This window comes from Cetorhinus maximus, chromosome 1 (assembly GCF_964194155.1).
Source record: "Cetorhinus maximus chromosome 1, sCetMax3.hap1.1, whole genome shotgun sequence".
Classification (NCBI taxonomy): domain Eukaryota; kingdom Metazoa; phylum Chordata; class Chondrichthyes; order Lamniformes; family Cetorhinidae; genus Cetorhinus; species Cetorhinus maximus.
The window spans coordinates 76,343,462-76,359,949 of record NC_135879.1 but is presented as its reverse complement, the minus strand read 5'-3'; the positions used below and the strand labels follow the sequence as shown (position 1 = coordinate 76,359,949).

The 16,488-nt window shown below is 45.2% G+C and overlaps 1 protein-coding gene across 3 annotated transcripts in view; it reads right to left on the bottom strand.

The window, feature by feature from the left end:
• acox3 (acyl-CoA oxidase 3, pristanoyl) overlaps positions 1-16,488 on the bottom strand; it is a 216,671-nt gene that overhangs the window by 170,526 nt on the left and 29,657 nt on the right. For all 3 annotated transcript variants that reach the window (XM_078542581.1, XM_078542599.1, XM_078542590.1), the window contains exons 6-7: positions 14,422-14,565; positions 9,682-9,770 (exon numbers count right to left, since the gene is read on the bottom strand). In XM_078542581.1, the coding sequence (XP_078398707.1) occupies positions 9,682-9,770; positions 14,422-14,565 (233 nt within the window). The remainder of the gene's footprint in view (positions 1-9,681; positions 9,771-14,421; positions 14,566-16,488) is intronic.

The following is a 16,488-nucleotide window of genomic DNA, read 5'->3' as shown; positions in this document are numbered from 1 at the left end:
TAAAATGAACCTCTTCACCTCTTTGGTTCCACATTGAAAAGTACTCTGTGCTTAATATTGTGTTTTTTTTGAGTAAAAAAAGTTTAATTTCTTTTTTTATTCTAGATAACCTCGAGACACAGTTGCAGATTATATTACAGAACAACCTCAAACTGATCCAGGAATCTTATGTGCACTTTCAGAATTCCAATTTTATTATATGAGAACCTTGATGGCAGATGGATGTAGTTATATTGGTGCTCAGTTGGTGTCCTGGGGAAGTGCTCAAGTGTTATCAGTCATAGATTTAAATAACAATTCTGATCTCTTATAAACCATCAAGACTTGGCTTTACTAGGTCAGAGTGCTGACACAGTGGGCTCCTTTATATGAGGACAACATGGCTGGTGTCAGGAAAGCCAGTATTCATTCGAATGATAGTGCTGCTGGTTGCAAGTAAGTTGAAGATTGACAGAGTGGAATCATTTCTCATCGACATAGGTGGGAGCATTGACAAAGTTTCACTATGTGCGTACAATTTATGGTTCTTTGGACCCTTGAGAATCCATGTGAAACTGCAGTGGTTTAGCATTTTTGCTGGGGAAGGTGAAGAACTGACTTGCTTTTGCAAACAGTGCAACTGTGACTTCATGAAACTGTGCTCACCTGACTACTTAAGGTTACTAATATCTCCAATAGCAGCTTGCATCGACCACAATCAAAAAAAGCATAGTTATTTGAGTCGCGGGCCAAGTAAACCATACTGATTTTCCGAAATGGGGTCAGATAGGCTAACCTACAAATCATCAACCAGTCTAAAAAGGTAGGGAACACTATTCACCACAAAGCATCAAACCACATGAAGCCAATTAAATTATATAATTTTTCAAATCAACAATCAAGAAACAGCAAAATGAAATAAATCAAAACTGTTCAATTGTTCTGGATTGTTTTTCAGTCACCACATTATTCCCTCAATCATCCAACTCTACATAGGTTAAAACATTTATACAGCAACCAGTACATAATAACTTAAATGGTTCTCAAAAAAAGCTTGAGCTTATCCATAATATTGCTCAAGTCTCATTGGAAATTAATCCTACTCGCCTACCCTTTTACTTCTTCCCTGAATCTTCCATTGCTCAGCTTTTTTTCTTTATTCTTTCATGGGATGTGGGGTCACTGGCAAGGTCAGCATTTGTTGTCCATCCCTAATTGCCCTTGAACTGTGTGGCTTGCTAGGCCGTATCAGAGGGCAGTTAAGGGTCAACCACATTGCTGTGGGTCTGGGGTCACATGTAGGCCAGGTAAGGATGGCAGATTTCCTTCCTTAAAAAGTACATTATCTAAACCTACCCCACCCTCCGCCGCCGCCCCCCACCCAACCGCTGCCCCCTCCTCACCCCCACCCCCAATCCCACAAAACTTAAATTTATCTTTTTGGGATACTGTGCACAAATAATAATCAATGCTCCCACAGAATTGCAGTCCTCCTGTTCTCCCAAACTTTAACCCTCCCTCCAAATGCCTCCATTAAATCTAGCCCACTCCATCTCCCCATCCATCAGGGCTATCAAAGCACGAATGTATCCCAAATCCCAGTCTTCTCAATAACAAATGTTAAGTGCTATAAATCACTGCCCATCAAAGTTCTTGGAGCTCTGTCATTACTCCATAACTTGCAGTGCTTCAAACTTCTCTCAGACACTCTGCGTTCCTACAACCCAGAGAACTCCTAACTTACAAAACAAGTGCTCTGAAACTCCAGTTCACGGAACTGACTCCAATGTCCACCTTCCTCCACCCTTTAGAGTTTCATATTCCATCCACTACATCACTTCACTGCCCTCAAGTGGATCTTTCCTGAACTGCCGCATCCATTTTCATTTCTAGCTGGAAATGCCTTTAATTCAAAAAAGGAGATGCAAATTAAGCCCAGCAACTACTGGCCATTCAGCTTAATCTCGGTGATGGGAAACTTTTAGAAATGATACCCTGGGACAAAATTTACAATGACTTGGATGGACGTGGATTAATTAAAGGAAGCTAGCATGTATTTGTTACAGGCAAGTCACGTTTAACTAAAGATAAAAACAAAAAGCTAAAAGCTACTGCGGATGCTGGAAATCCAAAACAAAAACAGAATTACCTGGAGAAACTCAGCAGGTCTGGCAGCATCGGCGGAGAAGAAATCAGTTAACATTTCGAGCCTTCATGGCCCTTCGGCAGAACTGAAGCATAGTTAGAAGAAGGGAGAAATATAAATTGGTTTAAGGTGGGTGGGGGGGGGAAGAGACACATTGAGGGTGTGGTGATTGTGGAGATGAGCAGATAATCAAAAGATGTCACAGACAAAAGGGTCAAAGAGGTGTCGAAGGTGGTGACATTTGTCTGAGAAAAGTGCTAATTAAGAATGGAAGACAGGATATTCAAAGTACAGCTCTAGTGGGGGTGGGGTGGAAAGACTAACAAGGTTTTAGTTTAGATTTAAAAATAATGGAAATAGGTGGGGAAAGAAGAATCTATATAAATTATTGAAAAAAAAGGTGGGGGGGGGGGGGATGAAACGGGGTGGGGATGGGGGGAGGGGGAGTTTAAGATCTAAAGTTGTTGAATTCAATATTCAGCCCAGAAGGCTGTAAAGTGCCTAGTCGGAAGATGAGGTGCTGTTCCTCCAGTTTGCGTTGGGCTTCACTGGAACAATGCAGCAAGCCAAGGACAGACATGTGGGCAAGAGAACAGGGTGGAGTGTTAAAATGGCAAGCGACAGGGAGGTTTGGGTCTTTCTTGCGGACAGACCGCAGGTGTTCCGCAAAACGGTCGCCCAGTTTGCGTTTGGTCTCTCCAATGTAGAGGAGACCGCATTGGGAGCAACGAATGCAGTAGACTAAGTTAGGGGAAATGCAAGTGAAATGCTGCTTCACTTGAAAGGAGTGTTTGGGCCCTTGGACGGTGAGGAGAGAGGAAGTGAAGGGGCAGGTGTTGCATCTTCTGCGTGGGCATGGGGAGGTGCCATAGGTGGGGGTTGAGGAGTAGGGGGTGATGGAGGAGTGGACCAGGGTGTCCTGGAGGGAACGATCCCTATGGAATGCCGTCGGGGGGGTGAAGGGAAGATGTGTTTGGTGGTGGCATCATGCTGGAGTTGGCGGAAATGGCGGAGGATGATCCTTTGAATGCGGAGGCTGGTGGGGTGATAAGTGAGGACAAAGGGGACCCTATCATGTTTCTGGGAAGGAGGAGAAGGCGTGAGGGAGGATGCGCAGGATATGGGCCGGACACGGTTGAGGGCCCTGTCAACGACCGTGGATGGAAAACCTCGGTTAAGGAAGAAGGAGGACATGTCAGAGGAGCTGTTTTTGAAGGTAGCGTCATCAGAACAGATGCGACGGAGGCGAAGGAACTGAGAGAATGGGATGGAGTCTTTACAAGAAGCGGGGTGTGAGGAGCTGTAGTCGAGGTAGCTGTGGGAGTCGGTAGGCTTGTAATGGATATTGGTGGACAGTCTATCATCAGAAATTGAGACAGAGAGGTCAAGGAAGGGAAGAGAAGTCTCGTCGGGACCTGGAAAAATTTATTAATTTTGCTTCCAATCTCCACCCCTCCATCATCTTCACATGGTCCATCTCTGACACTTCTCTTCCCTTCCTTGACCTCTCTGTCTCAATTTCTGATGATAGACTGTCCACCAATATCCATTACAAGCCTACCGACTCCCACAGCTACCTCGACTACAGCTCCTCACACCCCGCTTCTTGTAAAGACTCCATCCCATTCTCTCTGTTCCTTCGCCTCCGTCGCATCTGTTCTGATGACGCTACCTTCAAAAACAGCTCCTCTGACATGTCCTCCTTCTTCCTTAACCGAGGTTTTCCATCCACGGTCGTTGACAGGGCCCTCAACCGTGTCCGGCCCATATCCCGCGCATCCTCCCTCACGCCTTCTCCTCCTTCCCAGAAACATGATAGGGTCCCCCTTGTCCTCACTTATCACCCCACCAGCCTCCGCATTCAAAGGATCATCCTCCGCCATTTCCGCCAACTCCAGCATGATGCCACCACCAAACACATCTTCCCTTCACCCCCCCGACGGCATTCCGTAGGGATCGTTCCCTCCGGGACACCCTGGTCCACTCCTCCATCACCCCCTACTCCTCAACCCCCACTTATGGCACCTCCCCATGCCCACGCAGAAGATGCAACACCTGCCCCTTCACTTCCTCTCTCCTCACCGTCCAAGGGCCCAAACACTCCTTTCAAGTGAAGCAGCATTTCACTTGCATTTCCCCTAACTTAGTCTACTGCATTCGTTGCTCCCAATGCGGTCTCCTCTACATTGGAGAGACCAAACGCAAACTGGGCGACCGTTTTGCGGAACACCTGCGGTCTGTCCGCAAGAAAGACCCAAACCTCCCTGTCGCTTGCCATTTTAACACTCCACCCTGTTCTCTTGCCCACATGTCTGTCCTTGGCTTGCTGCATTGTTCCAGTGAAGCCCAACGCAAACTGGAGGAACAGCACCTCATCTTCCGACTAGGCGCTTTACAGCCTTCTGGGATGAATATTGAATTCAACAACTTTAGATCTTAAACTCCCCCTCCCCCCATCCCGTTTCATCCCCCCCCCTTTTTTTTTTCAATAATTTATATAGATTCTTCTTTCCCCACCTATTTCCATTATTTTTAAATCTAAACTAAAACCTTGTTAGTCTTTCCACCCCACCCCCACTAGAGCTGTACTTTGAATATCCTGTCTTCCATTCTTAATTAGCACTTTTCTCAGACAAATGTCACCACCTTCGACACCTCTTTGACCCTTTTGTCTGTGACATCTTTTGATTATCTGCTCATCTCCACAATCACCACACCCTCAATGTGTCTCTTCCCCCCCCCCGCCCCACCCACCTTAAACCAATTTATATTTCTCCCTTCTTCTAACTATGCTTCAGTTCTGCCGAAGGGCCATGAAGGCTCGAAATGTTAACTGATTTCTTCTCCGCCGATGCTGCCAGACCTGCTGAGTTTTTCCAGGTAATTCTGTTTTTGTTTCACGTTTAACTAACTTGATTAAGTGCATTGGTGAGATAACACAGAGGGTTGATGAGAGTAATGCAGTTGGTTTGGTGTACATGAGTTTTCAAAAAGCATTTGATAAAGTGTCACATAATGGGCTTGTCACTAAAGCTAAACTATATGGAATAAAAGGGACAGTGGCAGCATTGATCCTAAGTTGGCTGAGGAAATGGAGAACGATGGTGAACAGTTGTTTTTTGAACTGGAGGAAGGTATATAGTGGGGCTCCCCAGGGATTAGTGTTGAGGTCACTGTGCTTTTTGATCGATATTAATGAGCTAAACTTGGGTGTGCAGTGTATTAATTCAAAATTTACGGAGGACATAAAATTTGGAAGTCTTGTGAACTGTGAGGAGGATAATGATAGGAGACACTGATTTAAGGGGAATGGCAAAAGAACCAAGATGGCATGAGGAAAAACCTATTTTTAAGCAAAAAATGATTAGGATCTGGAATGCACTGCCTGATAGCGCGGTGGAGGCAAATTCATGTGTGGCTTTCAAAGCAGAATGGAACAATTAGCTGAAGTAAAAAATTTGCGGGGCTAGGAGAAAGTGTGGGGGAGTGAGACTGGCCAAGCAGCTCTTGCAGAGCACCAGATCGGACATGACATGCTCAATAGAGTCTGTGTAGTAAACATTCTAGAATTCATCCTAGTTCCTGCTCCCATGTCCAACACCTCCCATGTGCTAAAGCCAAGCCACACCAACCTCCTGCTTCCACTTTACCCCCACTGCATCTCAGCCTTTCACTTTCCCTCTCTCATTTGCATGTGTCCCAACACCTCCCAGCAATGTCTCCCAGCCTGATTCCACTGCACAGCTCCAGTTTGAAAGATGCCAACCATCTTGCTGCACATTCTGTGCTTTTTTTCCCCCTATTTCTGTTCTGGACAAAAGCTAAATATCTGTGTAAAACTACAGACAGATTAGAAGTGACAGAGGAATAAAAGGAAAGACCAAGTTGGTAATACAAAGGGCGGAATCATCCCAGATTTGCAAAACAAATGTGGCAGTGTTTGGGAAAAAGGACATTTTATCTGGCGGCCATAATGATGACTTCTCGCGCCGTATTATCCCATTCCCGTCATGTCCTGTCTCATTAATAATACATTCCCGGGAAACACGCTGGTTCGCTGGTGGGGCGGCATCTGATTCGTCCACCCCGCTGTCACCTCAGGCTGTCAGTAAACAGGGGGCTAAAGGCCACTGCACAAAGCGAGCATCTCTAAGGGATCAGAAGCTGCTGCAAAGTTATAGCTGCCAAAGAGAGGAAACATGCTACCCCCAAATTTAGGAATGCCTTCCTTGGGCACCTACTACACGCAGTAGAGACCCGCCGTGAAGTCCTTTACACCTGCTCTGGGCGAAGACCAGCAAGCAAGGTCAACAATCCAGCATGGGAGACGGTGGAGTGGTGGTCAGTGCCAATGCCCTGCAAAAGAGGACAGCCATCCAGTGCCGAACGAGGATGAATGATCTCCTCCGTTCTGCCAGGGTAAGTCACTCTTCTCATCACTCTCAACTCACACACTCATAAACCCATCACACACCCACAGGGTCTCAGTCACTGCCAGTTCAAGGCACATCACCATTCACTCTCTCAGACAATCTTCATCTGCCCTGTGGGTCGTGTCCTCATCCTGTCCATGGCACCACTCACCACCCACTTATGCTAGGCATCCTTCTTACACTCTCTCCATCTGTCTGCATGCAGGACAAGCTGGCACACAACAAAAGCAAGAAGTCGCAGACTGGCAGAGGAATGGCTGACATCAAGGTCATCACAGGCTTTGAAAACAGAGCTGGCCAGCAACGATCTGGACTGTTCCTGTGTTGAGGTAGGTGGTGTTCAACCAAGTGAGGATCCAACAATGCAACATCCATCAGACAACCATGCTGAGAGTGAGTTCCCCTGTTCCACAGTCCACTGCCATGCACTTATTATTGCTCCTTGCTTTTGCAGGCACATCTGGGAAGCAGCCGAGATGGGTGCATGAACAAAGCCCCGGACACACCTTGGAAGAAGAATCTGATGACACGCTAATTGAAGACCTGTCAGAGCGCTCACACCCACCATCCACCAGTGCAAAGACACACACCTCGGTGGGACCTAGTGCTAGACTAGGTCACAATCTGGTGAGCACATCGCACTGTCTGATCCACAGCAGACGGCGGCAAGACCTTCCCAGGTTTCCAGCATTCGGAGAACTGATGGAGGCCAGAAATCTGCTGAGTCTGATGTCAGATGAGGAGCCTCAGGACTCAGGCATACCTCAAGTTGCTGGAGCTTGAAAGGCTAGCTCAGGAACATTAGGAAGGGATGTTTGATGCACTCCTCAGATTGCAAAGCATGATAGAGAACCTTCCACCTTCAGTCTGAGGTGATAGCGCCAGCATGCCAAAGCGAGGTCAACACTGGTAAGACGGTGACCGCCATGGAGACCTTGGTCCAGGACAATGGTCCTGCACTGCTGCGCGGGCTAAACTTCATTGCTGATGCCATTGTTGGCTTCCAGCAGTGCCAACGCAAGAGGGGAGCAGGGCAGCTCGGTCTCACACCAGCTTCCCCTTCGCCTCAAGGAGTCAGCCAAGGGCCCTCGGGCGCCCATAGGGAGAGGGATCAGCAGGTGCACACCCTGGGACCATCCACCCAGGTGACTCCGGGAGTATCCAGCCCATCTGAATCCTCTCTTCCTGTGACCCCAGCAGCTCCAGATCTACAGGTCGAGGAGGGTTCCACTGCCACGCAGCAGGACCCCGAAAGCAGGCCAGGTTCCTCCAGGTCTCAGCCCTCCAGAGGACACCTGCCAAAGTCATCACAGACAGGACTTAGCAGTCAGCAAGCTGCCTCCACCCCCGCTGTGAATGTCGGGATGGGTGGGGTGGGGGGGGACACACATAGTGGTAGAGTTAGGAAAGTTAAGAAGTAGTTGTTACACAGCCTGGGTATGGGAGTTAATCACTTGTACTTAATGTTCACTATTGTAAATAAACTCCCAAGAGTATCTCCTTGCCTATGGCTTCTTGTTATGATGAGCAGTGTACGTGTCACTCAGATGTGAAACCTTGGTTCCTGCACAAGATAAAGGCAGGTGTCTCAGTCCAGGGCCTCTTCCCTGGGCAGTATGTAACCTTCAGACCGAAGTGATGGTCCAGCTTAACACTCACTGGACACATTAGTGATGCTTGTACTTCGATGGTGCTTGTCATTGCTGCCAAAATGTCCTGGGCAGGTGTCACAGAGTTCCGTCATTCTCTCTATGTGCTCTCAGTGCCTTTAAAGGTGAGGCTGGACCACACCCCCCTCCCCCCCTTGGAGGATCTATAACTGGTGACGCTGTGCTCCTGAAGAGTTCAGGTGCTGGAGGCTGACAGAGGATCAGGTACATTTCAAGTTTCACGGCTGTATCTCCATGATATGATCACAGCGGAGCGAGCTGCCCTCAGCCAATACAGGAGTCAGACATTCACGAAGGCAATGTGAAGATCTATGGAGTCTCCTCACTATATTTCATCATCCTCTTCCTGGAATCTAGCGACTATCAGGGCCTCCGCTGAGTCTCCAACACGAGTCTAAGCACTAAGGATATGCGTGCTGCCATCAGCCACACAGGATTCATACATTCAAAAGGTGCAAGGTAAGGATGTCAGGACTGTCCTCAGTACATCGCATCATCATCCTCCACAAATCATGTGGCTACGAGGGCCTCCCGAGTGCGCCAGCCTCGTCTGACCATTGTGAAGACCTCACGCCGACATCCGCGCCTTCCAGGACCTCATCATCGTCATCCCCTTTGACGTCTTCCTCATGGAAGGATACATGCAGCTCCTCCATCACCTCCTCAGCCAGGAACTCCACCTGTTGCAGTGCCAGGTTGCGGAGCACACAGCAAGTGACGATGGAGTGCGACACCCTCTGGGGACTTATTGGAGTGCTCCACCTGCCCTGTCGAGGCACTGGAACCTCATTTTCAAAATGCCTATCGTTTGCTCCACTAAAGTCCGGGTCATAGCATGAGTCTCATTATACCATCGCTCTGTTGCAGTGAGGCCGCTGCACAGGCTTCATCAGCCATAACCTCTATAGGTAGCCCCTGCCCCCGAGAAGCCAACCCTGCAGTCTCTCTGGACCCATTCTGCTTTGAAAGCCACGCATGAATTTGCCTCCACCACGCTATCAGGCAGTGCATTCCAGATCCTAATCATTTTTTGCTTAAAAATAGGTTTTCATGGCCGGTAAGTTTGACTGGTGGGGGGGTTGCAGGGGTGGTGATGATTCCAGCAAGCAGAACTTATAATTAGATGTGAAAGGCACTATATAAATGCAAGCTGGTTCTTTCTTTCTCCCTCTTGTCTTCTCTCAGCATGACATCTATTTTTGTCTAATTTTGGCTCTGTGAAGCACCTTGGAATTTTCATGTTAAAAGTACTATATTTCCCCATTGTAAAACCATGTCCTAACTTTCAATTGGTGATGTGCCTGACATATACCACATAAAAAGTTTGCTATGCCAAATCACTGCAATCGAAACTTGGGAAACAAGAAACAGGCGAACACAAATAAAGATTTAGAAAACTAACTAATGCAAATAGCGTGAAAATTAGGTGTCACATCTAAGAAGACATTCTTACCCATTGTCTACTCCATTTAATCCCACCTTCTTTCCAATATCTCCAACCATTACTCCAGGCATTGGAAGTAGAGTCTTGGGATCTCTGATCTAAATACATTTTGATTTACAAGGAAATCAAAATTAAAAAGAGACAGTGGATTAGAAATTGGCCTTTCACATTTGTAACCAGAGTTCAAACCCAGGCTGAAGAACAGAAAAGCTCCTCCGAATGCTAGCTGTAAATGCACTTTTTAATTAGTTTCGGCAATCTCCATCTATATTCCAATGGGCATTGGCCTATTATCCCTAATTTGACAAAGGGCACAGGATGGCTGACTTGGAAAATGAAAGATGTTTCTTATATTTGCTCTGAGATTGGAGCAGAGGCACATTATTAAGACAAAGTCTTACTCTCAGTCTATCCATCCTACACCTGGTCTAGAAGCTCTGGGTGCTGATGCACTTGTTGCCTACTCTGCTCCTAAGGAGTTCCCTGAGAGACTGTGCGCTGCATATTTCTGCGAAATGCACAGCAACGTCGAATCAGGGAAATACTTTGGCGCAGTGGCAATCCAACCATTGCTACCGCTGCACAGAAGATCTGGACTATAGATCAAAACTGACAAACTTGCTTTCTTCGTGGTACAATTTAATCATCAAAACAATCGAAACTGTTTAATAAATGCACACATTTAACAGCAGTAATTACATTTATAAAATATACTACTGGCTACAGATTTGCAGTGGATTTATTATACTTAGTATCCCAAGCATTTAAAAACCACTTTACTGGAGAACAAGACAGAATTGATACAAATCTATTTTTAATATTATGTTTCCATGCAGTGCTGCAAAGTTTTTCAGAGTGCCCCATGCTGCTGAATTTCCAGTAATGTCATTGTCCATGGCCACGCCATTGAACTGAGGTGCCCAGCAGAAGCTAGGTACCACTGAGAAGTAAACATAAGAACATAAGAAACTGTTGTCCAAAGTAGGCCATTTGGCTTTCAGCTTGTTCTGCCATTCAACAAGATCATGGCCAATCTTTTACCCTAACTCTACTTTTCTGCATTATCCCCATATCCCTGAATTCCCAAAAATCTATCAGACTCCAGCTTAAATATACTCAATGACTGAGCATTCACAACTCTTTAGGGCAGAGAATTATAAAGATTCACTTCCCCTTAAGTTGAGGAATTTCTCCTCACCTCAGTCCTAAAGGGCTAATGCCTTATTTTGAGACTATGACCCCGCATATTCCAGATTCCGCAGCCAGGGGAAATATTTCCTTTGCATCTACACTGTCAAGCCCCTTAAGAGTTTTATAAGGTTCAATTAGATCACCTCTCATTCTTCTGAACTCCAGGAAATAGAGGCCTAGTCTACACAATGTCTGCTCATACAATAATCCCTGGAATCAGTCTAATGAACATTTATTGCAAGTTATGTCCTTTCTTAGATAAGGAGACCAAAACTGCACACAGTACTCCAAATATGGCCTCACCAATGCCCTGAATAATTGTAGAACGACTTCTTTATTCTTATGCTTGAATCCCTTTGCAACAAAAACTAACTTATCATTTGTCTTCTTAATTGCTGTATCTGCATGTTAACTTTCGGTGATTCATGTACAAGGACAATGCAAACATTTCTCGGTCTCTCATCATTCAAAATAAAGTGTTTTTTTATTTTTCCCACCAAGGTGCATAAATTCACAATTTGCCTCATTGTATCAATGGGAAGAGGATAACCAGGGAAAGAGTAGGGCCCATTAGGGACCAAGGGGGCAATCAATGGGTGGAGCCGGAGGACATCGGTAGAGTGTTGAACGAATACTTCACATCCGTCTTCACCCAAGAGAATGAGGATGAAGGTATGGAACTCGGGGAGAGAGACTGCGAGGTTCTCGAGCAAATTGATATAGGGAGTGACAAGGTATTGGAGGTGTTGGCAGGCTTAAAAGTGGACAAATCTCCAGGTCCAGATGATATGTGTCCCAGACTGCTGAGGGAGGCAAGGGAGGAGATTGCAGGGGCTCTGACCCAAATTTTTAATTCCTCTCTGGCCACAGGGTGGGTGCCAGAGGACTGGAGAATAGCTAATGTGGTTTCGCTAGTTAGGAAAGTTTGTAGAGATAAGCCAGGGAACTACAGACTAGTGAGTCTCATGTCAGTGGTAGGGAAAATATTGGAGAAAATTTTGAAGGAGAGAATCTATCTCCACTTGGAGAGGCAAGGTTTGATCAGGGGCAGTCAGCATGGCTTTGTCAGAGGGAGGTCATGCCTAACAAATTTGATTGAATTTTTTGAGGTGACCAGGTGTGTAGATGAGGGTAGTGCAGTTGATGTAGTTTATATGGATTTCAGCAAAGCCTTTGACAAGGTCCCACATAGCAGACTTATAAAGAAGGCAAATACACATGGGATACAAGGTAATTTGATAAGGTGGATTCAAAATTGGCTTAGTTGTAGGAGACAGAGGATGATGACAGAAGGCTGTTTTAGAGACTGGAAGCCAGTGTCCAGTGGCGTACCACAGGGATCTGTGCTGGGTCCCTATTATTCGTCATTTATATAAACGACATAGATGGTAGGGAGTAGGATTAGTAAATTTGCGGATGACACAAAGATTGACCGGGTGGTTAACAGTGAGGTTGAGTGTCTTGGGCTACAGGAAGATATAGACGGGATGGCCAAATGGGCAGATAAGTGGCAGATGGAATTTAACCCTGAAAAGTGTGAGGTGATACACTTTGGAAGGAGTAATTTGACAAGGAAGTATTCAATGAACAGCATAACACTAGGAAGTTCTGAGGAACAAAGGGACCTTGGCGTGTGTGTCCATAGATCTCTGAAGGCAGAGGGGCATGTTACTGGGATGGTGAAAAAGGCATATGGGACACTTGCCTTTATCAATCAAGGCATAGATTACAAAAGTAGGGAGGTCATGTTGGAAGTGTATAGAACCTTGGTGAGGCCACAGTTGGAGTACTAGGTGCAGTTCTGGTCACCACATTATAGGAAGGATGTGATTGCACTGGAAGGGGTGCAGAGGAGATTCACCAGGATGTTGCCTGGGATGAAACATTTAATTTATGAAGAGAGGTTGGATAGACTTGGGTTGTTTTCGTTGGAGCAGAAAAGACTGAGAGGCGACCTGATCGAGGTGTACAAGATTATGAGAGGCATGGACAGGGTGGATAGGGAGCAGCTGTTCCCCTTAGTTGAAGGGTCAGTCACAAGAGGGGACACAAGTTCAAGATGAGGGGCAGGAGGTTTAGGGGGGATGTGAGGAAAAACTTTTTACCCAGAGAGTGGTGACGGTCTGGAATGTGCTGCCAGGGAGGGTGGTGGAGACAGGTTGCCTCACATCCTTTAAAAAGTACCTGAATGAGCACTTGGCATGTCATAACATTCAAGGCTATGGGTCAAGTGTTGGTAAGTGGGATTAGGTAGGTAGGTCAGGTGTTTCTCACATGTCGGTGCAGAGTCGATGGACCCAAGGGCCTCTTCTGCACTGAGATTCTGTGATTCTGTATCCCATTTGCCATATTCTTGCTCAATCACTCAACCTGCTGATATCCCTCTGCAGTCTCTTTGCTTCCTGCACTGCTCACTTTCCCACTTAACTTTGAATCATTAGCATACTTGGATGTGTTACAATCAGTCACCTATTTAATTCATTAACATAGATTGTAAATAGCTGAGGTTTAAGTACTTTCAGTACCCCATTAGTTATAGCCTGCCAACCCAAAAATGTCCCATTTATTCCTAATCTGGTTTCTGTCCATTAGCCAATCCTCAATCCCTACTAATATACTACCCCCAATCCCATGAATCCTAATTTTTTGTAACAAACTCTTCTGTGGCACCTTATCGCAAGTATTTTTGTAAATAAATACAATACATTCACTGGCTCCCCTTATTCATTTTACTAGTTACATCTCAAAAAACAGACTGGTCAAACACGATTTCCCATCCAAAAATTCTTATTGACTCTGCTTAATTATATTGTGAGGTTCTAAGTGTTCTGTTACCACTTCCCTGATAAATGATTCTAGCATTTTGCCCACAACTGATGTTAGGCTAACTGGGCTATACTTCCCCATTTTTTCTCTTCCTCCTTTCTTAAAAGGCAGGGTTATGTTGCTACCTTCGATTGCTTGGGGGCTGTTCCAGAATCTGGAAGTTCAAAACCATTGTGTCCACTATCTCCGCAGCAAACTTTTATAAAACTGTAGGGCGCAGGTCATGAGGTATAGGGGTTTTGTCACTACTTAGCTCCATTAATTTCTCCAGTACTATTTCTTTATTTTTGATTTTTAAGTTTTTCATTCTTGCTAGACTCTTGGCTTCCCATTATTACTGGAATATTTTTTGTATCTTTTACCCTTGAAGACAGAAGGCAAAATATCTGTTTAAAGTGTTTGCCATTTCTTTACTCCCACTATGATTTCACCTATCTCTGCCTCCAATTGTCCCATATTTACTTTCACTAATCTTTTCCTGTTTATACATCTATAGAAAGTCAGAAAATCAGTTACACATAAAGTACTCTTGTAAGCTTCAGTAATTGTTTCTCAACAATAATACAGTTTAGCAAATACTCCAGTCAGTGTTTCTGTAGTTGTTAGGTTTCAACCTTATAAAAAAAAAATCATTAAACTGAATTTATGCCATGCTTTAGTACATGTTATTTGTACATTATGTATAAAAGCAAACAATCACTAATAGGGGCTCCATGAAAAAAAATGTCTTACCTGAACAATAAAAGAATGAAGCCCTTGACAGACTCCATCAGGGGTTTGGAGTTGTGCAAATACAACAGCATGTGTGGCAGTTTTCCCCATGTTTCCAACCCAGAACTTGGCTGCTTCAAAGTCCGGAGAATCAATGATAAATTCCTAATATTCCAGAAAAATTAAGACCTATGTGAAAACTTCTGATATTATTCCTTGTTTTCAGATCTAAATGTATTAGAAAGTTTATTGCTGATTTCTGTATCTAAAAAGTTACAAAAATGCTACATAGTAAGGTATCTATCCTTTCACCATTAACGCTAACTAGTTGACCTCTCATGTTGTTGCACCCAGCAATCAAGTCTAAGTGCAGTCTTCAATTCACATGCAGTTGGAAGGTGGGATGAATTGGACCAAGGATGATGGAGAACTGCTGCCAGGTAAAGCCCCTGAGATATGAGTCAGAAGAAGAGGAATAGAAAACAGTTGAAGGCAGAGGGGCATGTTAGTGGGGTGATGAAAAAGGCATATGGGACACTTGCCTTTATCAATCGAGGCATATATTACAAAAGTATGGAGGTCATGTTGGAGTTGTATAGAGCCTTAGTGAGGCCAAAGCTGGAGTACTGTGTGCAGTTCTGGTCACCACATTATAGGAAGGATGTGATTGCACTGGAGGGGGTGCAGAGGAGATTCACCAGGATGTTGCCTGAGAAGAAACATTTAAGTTATGAAGAGAGGTTGGATAGACTTGGGTTGTTTTCATTGGAGCAGAGAAGACTGAGGGACGACCTGATCGAGGTGTACAAGATTATGAGGGGCATGGACAGGGTGGATAGGGAGCAGCTGTTCCCCTTAGTTGAAGGGTCAGTCACAAGGGGGCATAAGTTCAAGGTGAGGGGCAGGAGGTTTAGGGGGGATGTGAGGAAAAACATTTTTACCCAGAGGGTGGTGACGGTCTGGAATGTGCTGCCAGGGAGGGTGGTGGAGGTGGGTTGCCTCACATCCTTTAAATCCTGGATGAGCACTTGGCACGTCATAACATTCAAGGCTATGGGCCAAGTGCTGGTAAATGGGATTAGGTAGGTAGGTCAGGTGTTTCTCGCATGTAGGTGCAGACTCAATGGGCTGAAGGGCCTCTTCTGCACTGTGATTCAGTACTAGGACCACCACTGTTTTTGATATAAGTTAATGGCTTGGATTTCAAAATCTGAGGAGTTGTGAATTATACTAAACATTGTGCAATTCTGACCTTATGTTGGAGGGAAGGCAACTGAAGCAGCTGAAGATGGTTGGTTAGATGCCTCGGGCACCGCCAAAGAATTCCTGCAGCTGTGTCCTGGGATTGAGATGATTGGCCTCCAACTACTGCAAACATCTTCCTTTGTGCTAGGTATGACACCAACCAGTGGAGACTTTTCCCTCTGATTCCTATTGGCTTCAATTTTGCTAATTGGATAAATACTTAGATTTAAAATACAGGGATATAGGGAAAAACAGCAGGACAGTGGGACTAACTGGAATGCTCTTTGAAAGAGCTGCCACAGATCCGATGGCTGAATGGCCTCTTTCTGTGTTGTACTATTCTTTGAGATGTATGAAATATGAAATGAATATTGGGAGATAGATGAGGGGGAAAATGTGAGGAAGGAGAAGAGCAGAGGGGGTAGTCAGAAAAGATATCCAGAAAGGAAGGTAGATAAAAGTAGGGGAAGAAAAGGGAGAAAGAGTGAGAGAGAAAACACAAAGGATCTCAGTATATAGTCTCATTTCTAAATGGTTTCCACTGGCTCCTGAAGAAAGTGTACATGTGGACATTATGCAAGCACAAGATCTGATTTTGCTAGGATGCTCTCCAACATTGAATAACTTACCGACAATCACCACTTGAGCAAAGTAGCAGATGGCTACCAGTGTCAACCAGACTGATGATTCAACACCTTCTGATGGTGAACAAATTAGGAGGGGGTTGGTGGGGGCTGGGGGGTGCATGGGAATAGATCTATCAATGGAGTGGTAGGTGAACACCAACAATGGAAATTAAAACAAAGCTACTTATCCTGCCTTGGCATACATTTCTTTCATATA